Source organism: Carassius carassius, chromosome 44, assembly GCF_963082965.1.
Source record: "Carassius carassius chromosome 44, fCarCar2.1, whole genome shotgun sequence".
In the NCBI taxonomy this organism is placed as follows: Eukaryota; Metazoa; Chordata; class Actinopteri; order Cypriniformes; family Cyprinidae; genus Carassius; species Carassius carassius.
In genome coordinates, this window is record NC_081798.1 from 24,532,708 (window position 1) to 24,550,747 (window position 18,040).

General features: G+C 38.3%; 1 protein-coding gene across 2 annotated transcripts in view; it reads right to left on the reverse strand.

Annotated features, from left to right (window-relative positions):
* LOC132126486 (RNA-binding motif, single-stranded-interacting protein 2-like) overlaps nucleotides 1-18,040 on the reverse strand; it is a 58,612-nt gene that overhangs the window by 18,739 nt on the left and 21,833 nt on the right. For both annotated transcript variants that reach the window (XM_059537743.1, XM_059537744.1), the window contains exon 2: nucleotides 12,744-12,910. In XM_059537743.1, the coding sequence (XP_059393726.1) occupies nucleotides 12,744-12,910 (167 nt within the window). The remainder of the gene's footprint in view (nucleotides 1-12,743; nucleotides 12,911-18,040) is intronic.

The window sequence follows — 18,040 nt, forward strand, 5'->3', positions numbered from 1 at the left end:
TATATATATATATATATATATCTTATTATTATTTTGGAAGGCAGCAAAAACTATTTAAACAACTATTTTATAATGACTATTTAATTAAATATGTTAAACATAACACACTGGCATATATCAGTAATCGCAATAAAGTTAATGTTCATATTGACAACATATATATATATATATATATATAAGTATAATTTATGGTTCTTGTGATGTTTAAGAAATTGTTTATATCCAAATGATTGTGCTCAGTTTCTTTCGATCTCTGGATTTACATGAATGATGTAGAAACGATACATTTCTTGACATTTTTTTTTTGTGCTCTTCAGAAAAATTGTAACAGTATACTGGTTTGATACTACACTTGGTTTTAATTCAATTATTTTACAGAAATAGGTATTTTCTTTAAAGTGGTGAAATAAAATGCAGTAATGCCATTAGCGCATTAAAGGTCATACTCAACCTCATGACCTCCCAAACCAGTGAGACCTTCGAGAAGGAGTAATTAATGACAGAATTTTCATTTTTGGGTGAGCTAACCCTTTCAGCCCATGACGGTGACGTCGTTTTCTGAACAAATGATCAACAGAACGGGATGCTATCACTTTATAGGTGTGAGAGTGAGATAACAGAGAGAACAAATGGGGGAAAACCAAAACACAAGATAGAACAACATAAAAGAGGAAGTGCCTTATTATGCTATGACACATCCTGTTGAATGTTCAAAGGTAACCAGTCATATCAGAATCAGATACAGAAACCAAATCATACAGAATGAAGTTTTGTGAAAATCAAAAATTGCAGAAAGTTTCCTGTGAGGGTTAGGTGTAGGGCCATAGAAAATACAGTTTGTTCGGTATCAAAACCATTGCGCCTATTGAATGTCTCCATAAAACATGGAAACACAACGTGTGTGTGTGTGTGTGTGTGTGTGTGTGTGAGAGAGAGAGTAGAGACACCGCTACTGTTCAACTATGACCCAGTTGTTGCTGATTCGGTCCTTTCCATCACATTCTCTGGTATTTGTTTCCCCTTTAAAGAATTCCCACTGATTCTTCCTCACCTCTCACCCTGTCGTCTTCTCCTCATGTCAGTCCAGTCTGCTGCGCACTGCTAACCTCGATGACTTTAACAATTCATCTACAGCCCAACTTCAGCACAAAGAAAACTGACTTATGTAGTTACAGATTAACAACAGAACTAATGTATCCCACATTTTAATGATGAAGCTGTGAAATCACTGAAATATACCTGAGTACACTACACAAGCCAAATCATTTTAGAAAACTGATTTTTGAATCAGTATTTATCAGCAATATGAACTTGCATTATTTGAGCTAAAAAAATAAAACATTTTTTATTCCAATTGCAATTGCAAAGAGACTACTGCTGCACAGTTACTATTGTTAAAATACAGCAACATGCGTCTTTATATATATATATATATATATATATATATATATATATATATATATATATATATATATAGTCTTAAAGGAGCATTGCGTAGGTTCTGAAATTTCTAACCGTTACTGACACCAGTGGCCGTTAGAGGAACTGCAGCCAGTCTCATGCTCGTTCTCAGTTTTTTTTTTTTTAACTTACGAGGAGTATCCGTGGGTGTCTGAATTGTGCTGGAGGCTGGTCGCTTCTTTCCATCACAGTCCATTTGAAAACACTATTGCCGCTGCTTACTATAATGGCTGGCGTGCCGTACGGTTGTAAGCCCAAGTAGACGAGAACGCACATGGTCACATTTTGTGAATTTTCGCGCCAATTCGGGCCCGACTCCTCCACACACAATTGAGCCTACAGGCTGATAGAGGCAACCGTGGTGGACAGTCGAGGTGTCATTCTCTTTTTTACATCATGGTTGGCTCATACATGTACAAATGAAAACTCTATCTTAAAGATTTTTTTTAAGTAAAAACCTCCACATAGCTCCTTTAAGGTCTCTTGGCCCATTTAATATGTTCTTAATTTTTCCCCTGATTTTCTTCTCCTCTTTTACAACATGGCACACCAAATCAAATGTCATCATGGTCCAATCATCTCTTAAGTGGACATTACTTAAAATGTCCATACATACATAAAAAAAAAAAATAATAATAATAATAATATAAATTCCATTAAAGCAACATTATGTACATTTTGGCACTTGAGCAGTTAATAAACAGAACTGCACACATTCTGCTGAAGAAGATTCTAGCCGGAGCTACTTCTCCAAGTTTATGTATATGGCGATTCACGCAGGTATGTGTGACGACCCGAACAGGCTACAATAGTCCAAAAAAAATCACTTATTACAAATGTACCGTTGTGATTTCGAATAAGACAAAAATGCGGTTTGGTAGATTAATTTATGATGTACTCGCTCATTATATAGATTTGACAAATTTTGAACACAGGAAACGTTACATAGTGTTGCTTTAATTCAGCTGATATGTTGGACTGCTCAACAAAAAGAGCAATGTTGAAAGCTGCACAGAGCCACAGTGTTCAGCTTATGAATGACTTATTTAGTGGTCTCTGCATATTAAGCTGTGACCAAAGTACATGATGCATGCATTTAGCCGACTACACATCAAAACAACAAACAGACGCAGGTTTGTTCTAGACTAGTACATCCTTCAACTGGCAGGAAAAGGCTGCTGGCTAGACAGCATGTGACACCACAAATGGAGAGCTTTACACAGCTTACATCATCACGAAATTACCATAAACTCGCAAGATCCTAATCTACAGTCTCCCGTGCAAATGCATTATGAGGCGGGACTCACAGCAGTGAAACAGAAGGCAAAACTGACTGGCTTTATTCTTTAACAAATGTGTATGAACTTTACAAATATATTGATGAAGGAGTATACATGTAAACAGGACACTTGTTGGCTAATTTTTCTGTGTTCTAAAGAAATTCATGTGCACCAAGTTTATTCATTAAATTTCAATTATTATAAGCTGCTTTTAAGTCAAGTCAAGTCAAGTCAAAGTCACCTTTATTTATATAGAGCTTTAAACAAAATACATTGCGTCAAAGCAACTGAACAACATTCAATAGGAAAACAGTGTGTCAATAAGATAAGGAAAAACAAAGACAAGAATGCCTACTGTATTTAAAAGCCAAAGTAGCTCATGTGATGTTTAACTGCAGGACTACGAAGTTCAGGACTGTGTTTTCATTCTGAGAAATGAACGACTGTCGTCTGAACTTTTCCATAGCCTAAATACGGCCGTGCTGATGTTTGTGGAAAATCAGCATTAGACGTGTCTTTTTTCTTTCTTTCTCAGAAAGGTCTAAGAGCAGCGTCACACTTTTCCAGTTCATCTCCAACAGAAGCAAGGCATCAGCAGCTCTCTCTCTCTCTCTCTCTCTCTCTCTCGCCGCGGTGCTAACGCTGTCCCACATCTGAACTGAACTGAAGAATGTGTCTGTTCAAACATTAATGACAGGGTCTTAACAAGATCCGTCTCGACTTGCAGAAGCAAAACCAGTTCTCAACCTCTACAAATCTGTAAAATGATGGTATACTGAGTGTAAGGTCCAGGCACTCGGCCCAAGGAAGGTATCCGGTTTCCTGCGTGTTCGGTCTTTCAGCGCATAAAGTTATTCAGTTTAAGTTAAACTCAAATCTGACTCCATTTTCTTATCTAATCTGACTCCATTTAGTATGACCTCGAATTTAAGTTGAAAGGCAAATTGGTTGTTTGTTGGTCTCTAATTATTATTGTTATTCTTCTGACATTTGATTATTCTAATTTAACTCTTTACATTATTTTCACTCGTTCATTAGGAATCTATCTCGCTCAGGGTGCCCCACGACGGCCGTTCTTTTACGTGTGCCCCACGATCACAAACTCGCCAGTCTCAACAGCAGTCAGAGGTTATGACTAATACTATTTAATAGGTTACCCATACTTACCATATTTTAAATAGTATTTCCGTTTAGTCCCCCTCAGCTACCCATGTACAACTTAGTTAAAGCTCAAAACAATAATCAGCGGTTATGCTAGCACTACCTGTCTAGCCCCCGACAGTTATATAACTACGTACAACTTAATTAAAGCTGAGACAATAACCAGTGGTTATGACCAGTACTTTGACTAGCCCCCCATAGTTAATGCAACTGAGTACAACTTAACTAAAGTCAAGCGGTTTAGCCAGAAATCTAAAACCTCACCTGATGTGCCCTATGCTCCATTTAATCTGAGTTTTAGTATGCACTTAACCCTGGTCGCAGATTTGCGGAAACATAGCCTTCACTTAATCTACTTGAGAAAATAATTTCAGAGTAAATCAAATGTAACAATTTATTATCAGTCAGGTAAGGATTATGCCAATTACATAGCCAATTCATAGATATCAAATCAATACAAGACATCAAATTCTCAAAGATGAATCTAATAGTAAAAGATGCATACCTGACTTTTAGAAAAATACACAGTATGAAGTGTGTGGACACACTTCATGCTATGGGCTCATTCCAGCTACAGAAGGCCCTGATCCTTTTGCTGCAGTCCTTTAAATACCTCAGACCAATGCCGCGTTTCCACCGAAATTACCCGGAACATTTGTACCAGGAACTTTTTTTCCCAGGAACTTTTTCCCCCCAGACCTGTTGCTTTCTGCGGTTCCCAGGCGGTTCCCGGCCGCGTGCCGCCATCTTGTAGCAGAACTTCACTTGCGTTACCATTCCCATTGACTCCCATTCATTTTGGCGTCACTTTGACAGCGAATAACTTTACATCTGAGGCGTTTAAAGACTCCGTTTGTCCATTATTTATTTCTAAAGATACACAACAATGTATAAAGGGCTCCATTACCTTCTATGTTACATTATGGCCCCATAGAAACAGTTTTTGTAAAAATAGGCTAACGATTGCGTCATAACCACTCGACTCTCTGTCGCATTACCGTACAGACAGGAGGAGAAGCTCGCAGGCAATTAACTTAATATGGCGTACTGGCGTTACATTTTAAAATACTATACAAACTAAATTTATCAGAATACTTACTCCTGCTCACTCACGCCAAAGAACTCCCCGCTCAAGCTCGCCGTCTCTGCAAGATTAACGATGGCAGTTTTCACGCACAGCTACTAGAAGATTTACATCTGTCAGACAGGTTGCTGACATCATCAAGCTTAGTTTGAGTCTGCGCGTCAGAAACGGAAGTGCTAAAAAACGCTAAAAATGGGCTTCACTTGTCTCAATTGAGTTCCAATGGGGTCGCTGTGTCCATTTCTTTTACTTTCTATGGCGTTTCCACCGCGGTGTAAAGTACCGGGAAGATTAGGCAAATAGACTGGTGACGTAGGTCTGCGCACGTTTCTCAATACAAAGTATGCTGATTTTGGACGTGCATTCTCGGTAGTGCGGACTTTGTGCATTCGACTCGGGAGCGTGATGTCCGCGACGACATAAGTCCAGTAAATCTGCAAACAGCAGCGTACTTGATAACTTCAGTCAGCTGACCATGGCTACTATTTTCCTCTCTGTATATTTACAATAAAACGAAATAGGATATCAAATACCACTGCCTCCTTTCGTTTTCATTTAAGCATAATAACAGCTGCAGAAATGTACTTAGTTCAGGGATATGTGTATATATACAGCCAATACAATGAAACGAAATATTATATAGATTTGACTTTTTTATTTTCATTTTAACATATAGATAAATTGAATACAGACCAAAGAAAACCTGTTAGATTTACCCCGCAGCTGAATTATATTTTATGTTTAACCACTAAAGAGACATCAGAGCCAGCGGCACATATCAGAAGGATCTAGCCGAGGTGAGGCTGCTTCTCGGCGGATAGATGATCACTGAGCTCCCACTGGTCGCGTGGAGCTGACCATCTCTGAGATCGGCGAAACACATTTTTAAATAGGCATTGTCTTCATAAATAAACCACAGATTTGAGTTTTAAACATCTACATTCTCGCCTGAAATACTTTTAAAATTACATTTCATGACACAATAACAGTAATATTTTGAAAATGTTGATCCGAATAAATGGTGGTTGAACTCAACCAATGCTGCGTGAACTCAACCAATCAGGATGTTTAGCGGCCAAGTCCTGCCCCCGAAAGTTCCGGAACTTTGAAAAAGTACCACCTCGCCAGCAGGGACTTTCTGAGGGGCATTTTATTTAGGGCCTGGTTCCTGCGGTGGAAACACACCAAGTACCAGGCCAAAGTCCCTAGTTCCTGGGTAAAGTTCCTGCGGTGGAAACGCGGCACAAGACAAACATCTCCCGAGATGAAGACAGGAACTAACAATTGGAATTTGCATTAACTCACCTCAAAGGGAACAGAAGGTAATTAAGTTGCACTGAGACAATTCAAATGACACCAAACATGACTGTATATATTCTACAACCCGAATTCCGGAAAAGTTGGGACGTTTTTTAAATTTTAATAAAATGAAAACTAAAAGACTTTCAAATCACATGAGCCAATATTTTATTCACAATAGAACATAGATAACGTAGCAAATGTTTAAATTGAGAAATTTTACACTTTTATCCACTTAATTAGCTCATTTAAAATTTAATGCTTGCTACAGGTCTCAAAAAAGTTGGCACGGGGGCAACAAATGGCTAAAAAAGCAAGCAGTTTTGAAAAGATTCAGCTGGGAGAACATCTAGTGATTAATTAAGTTAATTGATATCAGGTCTGTAACATGATTAGCTATAAAAGCTTTGTCTTAGAGAAGCAGAGTCTCTCAGAAGTAAAGATGGGCAGAGGCTCTCCAATCTGTGAAAGACTGCATAAAAAAATTGTGGAAAACTTTAAAAACAATGTTCCTCAACGTCAAATTGCAAAGGCTTTGCAAATCTCATCATCTACAGTGCATAACATCATCAAAAGATTCAGAGAAACTGGAGAAATCTCTGTGCGTAAGGGACAAGGCCGGAGACCTTTATTGGATGCCCGTGGTCTTCGGGCTCTCAGACGACACTGCATCACTCATCGGCATGATTGTGTCAATGACATTACTAAATGGGCCCAGGAATACTTTCAGAAACCACTGTCGGTAAACACAATCCGCCGTGCCATCAGCAGATGCCAACTAAAGCTCTATCATGCAAAAAGGAAGCCATATGTGAACATGGTCCAGAAGCGCCGTTGTGTCCTGTGGGCCAAGGCTCATTTAAAATGGACTATTTCAAAGTGGAATAGTGTTTTATGGTCAGACGAGTCCAAATTTGACATTCTTGTTGGAAATCACGGACGCCGTGTCCTCCGGGCTAAAGAGGAGGGAGACCTTCCAGCATGTTATCAGCGTTCAGTTCAAAAGCCAGCATCTCTGATGGTATGGGGGTGCATAAGTGCATACGGTATGGGCAGCTTGCATGTTTTGGAAGGCTCTGTGAATGCTGAAAGGTATATAAAGGTTTTAGAGCAACATATGCTTCCCTCCAAACAACGTCTATTTCAGGGAAGGCCTTGTTTATTTCAGCAGGACAATGCAAAACCACATACTGCAGCTATAACAACAGTATGGCTTCTTCGTAGAAGAGTCCGGGTGCTAACCTGGCCTGCCTGCAGTCCAGATCTTTCACCTATAGAGAACATTTGGCGCATCATTAAACGAAAAATACGTCAAAGACGACCACGAACTCTTCAGCAGCTGGAAATCTATATAAGGCAAGAATGGGACCAAATTCCAACAGCAAAACTCCAGCAACTCATAGCCTCAATGCCCAGACGTCTTCAAACTGTTTTGAAAAGAAAAGGAGATGCTACACCATGGTAAACATGCCCCGTCCCAACTATTTTGAGACCTGTAGCAGAAATCAAAATTGAAATGAGCTCATTTTGTGCATAAAATTGTAAACTTTCTCAGTTTAAACATTTGCTATGTTATCTATGTTCTATTGTGAATAAAATATTGGCTCATGTGATTTGAAAGTCTTTTAGTTTTCATTTTATTAAAATTTAAAAAACGTCCCAACTTTTCCGGAATTCGGGTTGTACTATTGACCATTCTTAGTGAGCTTTGTGAAGGGAAGGAATGGAATGAGAAGGAACTGTTGCATATGTGAGAGAGGCGTTTCCTGCATTTTCTCTCAGTGAGATGTGGGAACAGATGTCTGTATGTTAATGCACTGTGTGTCCTTAGTATGTCTCAGAAGATCAAAGTGTCTGAGGTTTCTGTAATTCTTACAATGAGACACAATTAACTTAACAGTGATAGAGTATAGACTTGTAATCGAAGCACACAGTCAGGTTTAACATGCAAAGGTTCACATAGATGTACTACATAAAACCTCACCAATTTACTGTGAATATAAATTTAAATAAATATATAAATAAAGTAATTAAATTAATAATAATAATAATAGCTGACCCTTTTAGTGTTGTGTGTGTATATATGGAATTAGCTGAAAGGCTGTGTAAAGTTGCTTGATGTAATATTTTAAAATAAAGCACTTGGCTTCATCACAGGGCAACTTCAGAACAAGAAAAAACAAACCATTTCCTTTCTGGCACTCCTATTCAATTCATGTCTCCCGAATCTACCCTCATGTTTCCTCTTTTAAACCACAAATGGCTTGAGTTCAAACCTCAAAGCACACTGTAGTTTGTGCAACAAAACATCCTCAAAGGAAGATCTGAGATTTTTAAACACATTACCAAGAAAGCTAATGGGCAGGACTTCTGTGTTTGCGTTTATGGATGAAGCATCCAACTAAAAGGCTCTTTCTTAAAAAAAGTGTCACATACAAATGCATCTTAATAAAAGTAGTCCTAAAAGTGGAAAATGCTGGAGTTCCTTCATAGCAGTGAGAGGACCATCTTTTTATTGATTTCAAAAATACAGTTACTACAACATTACACTCGACATTAGTGTTGTCAGAAATTATGATTTTCGATCGATGTTGAAATATCTAAAACGGTTTCAGTGCTCTTTTTCTTTGATCTGATGTTACTTCTTATCACAGAATGAAGCCAAAAATATATTATTTTATATTATGCTATATGTTACACGTATTATGTTGATTAGCCTTTTTGATGAAGTCTTTTATGCATAGTAAAAACATTTTTTTTTAATAGAAAATACCCAAGATGCCTTGAAGAGAACAGCTAAAAATATATATATATATTGCCACAATTGTGTGTTTATTGTCTTTATGTTTAATCAGTCAAAGCATTTCTATCTTCCTTTTATTAGATAAAGTGATAGCTGGAAACTTCTGATGCCATTATAGATATTGTTTAAAATATCATATCAAAAGATAGATTCCAGCACCATTCATTACACTAGGCATGTTACATTTTGTATTTAAAAGCTGAGAGATGACTAAAAACTTCTTCGCTTAGATCATTTCAGACCCAATTGAATTTAATTCAGACCTGACAGAAAGAGGTGATACCAAAGCAGGTGTGTTCCCTCTTAAAGAAACTTCGAACTGCTTCCTCTAGGGGTCGCTATGGGGAACACCTCGTCGTTACCTGTGTCTGAAGAATAAATTGAAAAAACACCAACGAGTTGGCCACAGACAGTCTCTGACGTCACTACCGGCGCGACTATAAACAGGCACCGGGAGAACACGTCATTCTCTTCTTCGTCTTCACTTACTGTTCTGTTTGAAGCGTGCATCTGAAAGAACCGGTAAGAGCTATCTTTCTCTGTATTAGGGCTGAAACGATTCCTCGAGTAACTCGATAACAAAAGATTATCGAGGCAGAGGAATTTGCCTCGATAATCTTTTGTTATCGAGTTACTTGAGTTACTCAAGGAATCGTTTCAGCCTCTTTTAATTTATTTTAAATCTCACGTCAGGTTCTTTCGCAATGATTTTTTTTTAATTTGACAACGCGTTTAAGTCACCCACAAAGCGGAAGGAGACACAAGCGCTGCGTCCGAAATCCTCAGCAGTGTTTTGATTCGAGGGCGGGCAAACGTAAAGAGAACGTCGTGGCTTGTGTCCATTGCAAGATAGAGCTGGCATACCACAACTAGGGCCCTATGATTTCTGCGATGCAGAAAACGCGGAGGGAATCGCGGAATCCAGTCATAAAAAGAGAATTTACAGTTAAACGCGGAATGGCAGGGAATTTGCCAAATTTTGAATGAATTAATCAAAAATAGGTCATTGCACTTACATCAAATCGCGATATGGACTAATATATGTAAATATTAAGCCGGAAAGTCTATTTAAATATGAATCCTGCATGTTCTGCGTGTCTCTGTTAATGAATGGAGCAGAAGCGCGACTTCCTTTATTAACACACTCAAGCACGAGTGACGCTCCGGTGATGTCAGCGTTTGCTGTCTCACTAAATGAGGATGAACAACATCTCCAGAACTGCTCTGACAGTCACTTCATGAGCATTTGACCGTTTGATTTGAGTAAAACTAGCGTCACATCACATACACAGAACTGTAAAGGTACGTCAACCCGTCAAAATAAAAGTCCGGTTAAAGACTATTTTTCAGCAGAATGTACATAGCCTACTACAAAAAAAATTTTTTAAATAAATTAAAAAATATATATTTTAAGGTTTAATCACACAACATTTCTTCCATGTTTTATTTTTAATAGTAAATCCCCTTTGTTTACCAAAAAGTTAAGTTAATTTTCAATAATTAAAAGATAAATTAAATTAATGTTTTATGTGTTTAATGTTTAATGTGCATCTCAGAAAATGCTTTATTTAAAACCCCAACTGAATGGCACTTAAATGCACTTAATTCATCTGTCAACTTTATTGTCATTGTTCACAGTACAAGTACAGACAGAGAAACAATGGGTCATAATTAAATGTTTATTTTTGATGTATGCATTGCATTCTATGCATTTAAAAAAGTAAACTTAGTTGTTCATTTTAAGAGACCCAGGAGTTTTATTTTCTCTTGAATAATTAATATTGCACTTTAATTAAGCAAAAACACATTTTATCCGATTACTCGATTAATCGATGGAATGTTTGGTAGAATACTCGATTACTAAAATATTCGATAGCTACAGCCCTACTCTGTATATCATGGCGACTACTAGCAAGCATTTAGACAATGTGTGCATCCGTGTCGGCGTTATTTGACACCTGATGACACACACGATCTTTGCGTCATTTGTTTGGGTGAAGAGCACGCACGCGATGTCTTTGAGGAGGCAATCTGCGAGTATTGTGAGTGTTTTTTCAATGAAAAAGCTCTGCTCTCGTTCATCTCTCTTTCCAAGGAAAAAAGACAGCCATCTGCTTCCTGTGGTTCAGGACCTGCCTCCAGCTCAGGTGAGCCTTCCATTTCTGCCTGATCTCCATACAGAGATCGAAAAGAAACGAAAGAGGCCATTTTCTTCTTGCATCCATCGATTTCAGCATTAGAGTTGTGCCGACATTGAGGCAATGCGCGAAAGCGGGTATGAGAGGATGCCCCCTGTAGAAAGAGCTTTCTTTCTGTGGGGGAGACATCCTCTCTTAATCTCCCTTCTTGCCATCTAGGCCCCTTCAAGAAAAACATCTCACTTAAATGGCAAGGCATACGCAGCAGCAGCTCAGGCTGTGGCTTTATTACACACGATGGTGGTGCTTCAAGCATATCAGACTGATCTGTTAAGAGAGCTGGATAGAGGCGAGGGCCTTTCTCCTGATCAGGTAGCCGAGCTGCGCCACACCGCGGATCTCTCTCCATGCTACCAAGCAGGCCGCCTCCACCATGGGCAGGACTATGGAGGCCATGGTGGCAGCGGAGAGACATCTGTGGATGAACCTGGCAGACATCGGGAAGAAAGAAAAGGCTTTCTTCTCGATGCTCAGATTTCGCCTTCTGAACTTTTCGTTATTTCCGTTGAGATGGTGATCGAGAAGTTCAGGGAGACGAAGGTGCGCTCTGCTGCTTTCAGATCCTTTGTTCCATGAAGGTCCAGGTCTGAGCCAGAACAACATAGGTGTCCTGGCTTATCTCGATCTAGTGCGCTCCTCCCCCACCTGTAGGCAGGGGTAAGAGGAATCGTGGGTCACGAGGAGGTAAGCAGAACCTAAAGGATGTGATCCAGACGAAGCAGCGTCCTCGTCCGAATCGGAGCGATACCTATGTATTTGCTCGTTACCTTTGGGGATTTTTAACTTCATCTTCCCCTTCCTAATTCCGCTCTAACCACCAGCTCTCCACCTGATCGAGGTTAGGTGGAAACCTCTCACATAACAGTCTCCTATGTGAAATCTGAAATCCACACTGTGGTAAGTTTTTGGTACAGCTCAAAATGTACAAATTAATAGGAATTCATCACCAATTTACCAAAGCATTAATAGGGTTAACTTCAAAACATTTAAAAAATGGTTCGCAAATATGGGGTAATCTCAGTGAACCTATGCACCATTTATGGTTTATGGTATAGCTCGTATTGGCCTCATTAGTCAAGTCCTCAATAAAACACACAAAACAATCCCTATAAATTAATAAAATAACACATAGTATACACACATTTCATTATAACAGTATATGATTTGTAGATTTGTTGCCTTTCAAATAAAAAGAAACCTCAATTTGTTTGTAAAAAGCATCTTTACGCATGTTTGGGCTGAGCATTTACACCATTCTGACAAGCAGTTGTCACAAGTGTCTGATGCCTTGACCATGAATCAGTCGAAGAAATTGTTTCATTTAAGTCAAGTTTCAACAAGCTCTTTTTCTCCCATCGCTACTTTTAAGGAATATTATCCCTGATGATCATCATTCACATGCAAGCCCACCATAGTTAGCTAACCTCTCATAGCTTACACAGAACAGTGAGACTTACGGTTGGCAGAGCTTGACCAGGTCTTGGTCAGTGGTCCCCGGATGTAGCCCACGAATGTACAGGTTGGTTTTGCTCAGCTGTTCCCCGCCCCCCGCACTACTCGAGCTGCTGCTGTTGGTGTTGGGACTGGGCAGCGCCATCTGGTGGCTGCAGGACACATAGGCTTGCTGTTGAAAAAAAGAAAAGAAATAAATTCCATAAGTATAGTTAAATTAATGTTGTAACGGGTGTGTGATATATATCATCTGCAATTTATATTGTAATTGTTGTTTTAACAATGTGGAATTTGACATTATCGAGTATTTTGCAAAAACCACTCAAAACACCTACAGCATGCACGCAATACATTACGTGAAGTCTAGACTAGTGCGCTATGGGCATTTAAAGTGCAAGCTTTCACTGCATGATTCAGTCTAATAAAATGTATTAAGAATGATCACAAATCAATACAAGGGGGCAGAAATTTTATATATTTATACCACTTCATATAGTTAATCAATTTCAAACAATGAGTGGCATTTAAAAAAAAAAAAAAAAAATTACCATGATGTGAACAGTTCAGAGGTTAGAGAGTCAACTTGTTATCCTAAGGTTGCAGGTTTAAGTCTCAGTGCCGGCAGGAGTTGTAGGTGCGGGGTGTGAATGAACAGCGCTCTCTTCCACCCTCAATACCCATGGCTGAAGTGCCCTTGAGCAAGGCACTGAACCCCCAATTGCTCCCCGGGCGCTGGAGCAAATAGCTGCCCACTTCTCAGGGTGTGTGTTCACGGTGTGTGTTCCCTAATCACTGCTGTGTGTGTGCACTTGGATGGGTTAAATGCAGAGCAACAAAAATTCAGAGTATGGGTTACCTTACTTGGCAAATGTCATGACTTTCACTTTTCACTTTCATCTCCAGTTTTTGACAAAAAATAAATAAATATTCCAAACACAGCCGCTATGCTGTTTTACATCTATAAGTAACATGTCACCTACTGCCAGTTTTAATTAAACATTTAAAGTATATTTTATGTAAATAATTTCAAATATCAGTATTCAATGTTGTAAAAATTTCGTCACGGTATTGCAGGGATTGCGCATAATTCTACTGATTCCCTCGGTTTCTGCGCTTTTAACGCAGGAAATTCCCCCAAATATTTAAACGTGAAAGGGGCTCGCAACGCGATGACGTAATGTATCATTTGCATGTGCTTTTGAGTCTTACAATTTTAAACATTTAAGTGCTCAATTCAGTACTTACGCTCTCTGTGAGACCCTTTCTGTGAGCCATCACACACCCAAAGTGCACACACATAGAGACACATCTGAGAGAGCACGCCTTTGTGTGTAAACGGCCAAATACATACAAAAATATATACCTAATTTTATGTTTTATTTTAAAATATATGTAATATATCAAAACATTTTTACGCATTTGTAATTGCAGGTTAAATGCATTCATGTCTTGCATTAAACAGTGTGTAAACACATCTAAATGCCACTTCAGACGCATCTTCTGTGTTGATTTCATTTTCTTGGTTACAGGCCAGATGTCTTATGATTCTAATTCACTGATTAAATGTAAGAATTTGACTCAAAAAAATAATGGAAGCTTTTAGAAAAAATGGCTTTATTAAAGGTACAAATGCCCATAAAATATAAAAATCTACTTAAACTTACTGGAAAGGATTAAGGTCTATGAGTGTAAACTGACCACCACACAGAATATGAAGAATATCAAAAGCTTCAGGAGAAGTCATCATGATTATAGTTTAACCATTATACTGTGTCTAAGATTTGACAAAAACCTGGCTAAAATGCTCATACATTTCAATTGCTTAAACTTGACTTAACCAAAACAGGACAAGGGTGATTAAATATGATAACTGAAATGTACATTTGACTAAGACTAAATAAAAAATGGCTGCCAAAATTAATATCGCTGTACGGTTAATTAATAATAATCTTATTGTTTTCAATGACTAAAACTAGACTAAAATAATTTAGATTTTCTGACTAAAACTAAATAGGATAAGGTTGACTAAATAATGATAAAAACTAACTAGGACATTTAACACATGACTAAGACTAAAATTGAAAATAGCTGACAAATCTAACACTAGTTGCCACATTATAGACTGTATTAAGCCTTAAACAGTAATCACACTGCACAATTTTTGGCTGTCCCAGATGAAAGATTGGCATCGTAAAACAACTGTGGCCACTTCTGTGATCATGGCTCCTAACTGGTGGTCCTGTGTCATACAGTGAGAGAGGTTCAAAGACGGCCATTGTCACAGTCTTGCGACCAAAGATAGCCTACGACACAGCATGATCGTCACAGTGAATTTGCTGTTTCCATCCATGTTTACTCATCAACCAATAAAAATGTGACATGAAATTCACGTTCATACAATTTATGTATTTATTCAATACATTGGCTAAATTAATGAAAAATAAAGCATCAACAGCACAGCAGTAATGACTTCATGAACTACTTTACTTCCAAGATCGATACTATTAGAGATAAAATTGTAACCATGCAGCCGTCAGCTACATTATCGCATCAGACAGTGCACTATAGATCCCTTGTTAAATAATCTAAAACCAACAACATGTACTGTATGTTAGACCTTATTCCATCTAAGCTCCTAAAAGAGGTGCTTCCAGAAGTCATAGATCCTCTTCTGACTATTATTAATTAATCATTGTCATTAGAATATGTCCCCAAAACCTTCAAACTGTCTGTTATTAAGCCTCTCATCAAAAACCACAACTTGACCCCAAATAACAACTATACAGACCGATCTCGAATCTTCATTTTCTGTCCAAGATACTAGAAAAGGTAGTATCCTCACAATTATATTCCTTCTTAGAGAAAAATAGTATCTGTGAGGATTTCCAGTCAGGATTTAGACCATATCATAGTATCTGAACTCTTATCATCTGATCGTGGTTGTACTGTATCTCTCTATCCATGCTACTGGATCTTATTGCTGTTTTCGACACTATTGACCACAACATTCTCTTGAATAGACTAGAATACTTTGTTGGCATTAATGGAAGTGCATTTGCATGGTTCAAATCATACTTATCTGACCGCCATCAATTCATTGCAGTGAATGAAGAGGAATCATATTGATCACAAGTGCAGTATGAAGTACCTCAAGGCTCAGTACTAGGGACGTTACTTTTCACACTTTACATGTTACCCTTGGGAGATAACATCAGGAAACATGGTGTTAGCTTTCACTGTTATGCTGATGATTCTCAGCTCTATATTTCTTTGTGGCCCGGAGAAATATACCAATTTGAAAAATTAATGGAATGCACAGTCAATATAAAAACCTGGATGAGGAGTAATTTGTTACTGCTAAATTCTGAAAAAAACTGAGGTGTTAATTATAGGAACTAAAAACTCTACATGTAATAACCTAAACACTGTCTAAGACTTGATGGCTGCTATGTCAATTCTTTGTCATCAGTTGGGAAAATAGGTGTGCTATTTGATAGCAATCTTTCCTTAGAAAGCCACGTTTCTAGCATTTGTAAAACTGAATTTTTCCATCTAAAAAATATCTAAATTACAACCTATGCTCTCAATGTCAAATGCAGATGTTAATTAATGCGTTCATGACCTCAAGGTTAGATTATTGCAATGCTTTATTGGGTGGTTGTTCTGCACGCTTAATAAACAAACTACAGCTAGTCCAAAACGCAGCAGCTAAAGTTTTTACTAGAACCAGGAAGTATGACCATATTAGCCCGGTTCTGTCAACACTGCACTGGCTCCCTATCAAATATTGTATAGATTTTAAAATTAGCACTTGTAAACAACTGAAAGTGGTTACTTTGTACCTTTGTAAGTCGCTTTGGATAAAAGATATATTGCTTATTATTTAGAAAGCCCTGAATGGTTTAGCCCCTCAATATTTGAGCGAGCTCTTATTACATTATAGTCATCCACATCCACTGCATTCTCAAAACTCTGGCAATTTGATAATACCTAGAATATCAAAATCAACTGCAGGTGGCAGATCCTTTTCCTATTTAGTGCCCAAACTTTAGAATAACCTACCTAACATTGTTTGGGAGGCAGACACACTCTTGCAGATTAAATCTAGATTAAAGACCCATCTCTTTAACCAGGCTTACACATAACACACTAACACATTTCTAATATTCAAATTCATTAAAGGATTTTTAGGCTGCATTAATTAGGAAAACCGGAACTGGTAACACTTCCCATAACGCCCTATGTACTTGCTACATCATTAGAAGAATGGCATCTACGCTAATATTAGTCTGTTTCTCTCTTATTCCGAGGTCACAGTAGCCACCAGATCCAGTTTGTATCCAGACCAGATGGTGGGTCAGCACCTAGAAAGGACCTCTACAGCCCTGAAAGACAGCGGAGACCAGGACAACTAGAGCCCCAGATACAGATCCCCTGTAAAGACCTTGTCTCAGACGACCACTAAGACAAGACCACAGGAAACAGATGATTCTTCTGCACAATCTGACTTTGCTGCAGCCTGGAATTGAACTGCTGGTTTCGTCTGGTCAGAGGAGAACTACAATCCCCCCCTTGCATTATTGGCACACTATTCTCCTATTTAATGCTGTTAAGTTGCTTTGTCACAATCTGTATTGTTAAAAGCACTAAATAAATAAAAGTGGCTTCACTTAACTTGAAATAAACACAACATGGTGCTAAAATATAAATATTACTTATTCCTTTCTCTACTGCCACATCCACATTTTTTCCAGCACACATAAAAAATACAACTGCTAAAGTGTGATTTATCTTACTCTTTTTGTCTACCACTAGCGCATGCTAATGAGGTTTTATTCTTCTGTAGTAACGTGTGTCATAGTGTACGAGTCAATAGGTGTCATACATCATACAGTCTACATACGTAGAAGCCAAGATGTCACACGGTGTGACATGCAGTGATCTTATAAGATTGCTAAAATCATGCAGTGTGTTTTGGGCTTTACACAGAACAGCTGTGTCCTTATATTAACCTGCTCTGGCTAATGTGACCGATGAGCCAATTCATCCGCGTACAGAATCAAAATGCTGCATGTTTCAACACCCCCTCTCCCCTCTGCTCCATGAGTGTGTTGACTTAACCTTTTGTCTCTCCCATTCAATAATAACAATATTAAGCAACCTTCAGATGCTTGCCAAAAAAAAGAAAAAAAAGAAAATGGCACTGAAATGTGGAGGACAGCATAATGTGCTACTCATCTCGTACTAAGGTTTAAGACGCCATGTATCTGTAATTAATCACACTGAGACAGGGAAACCGGGG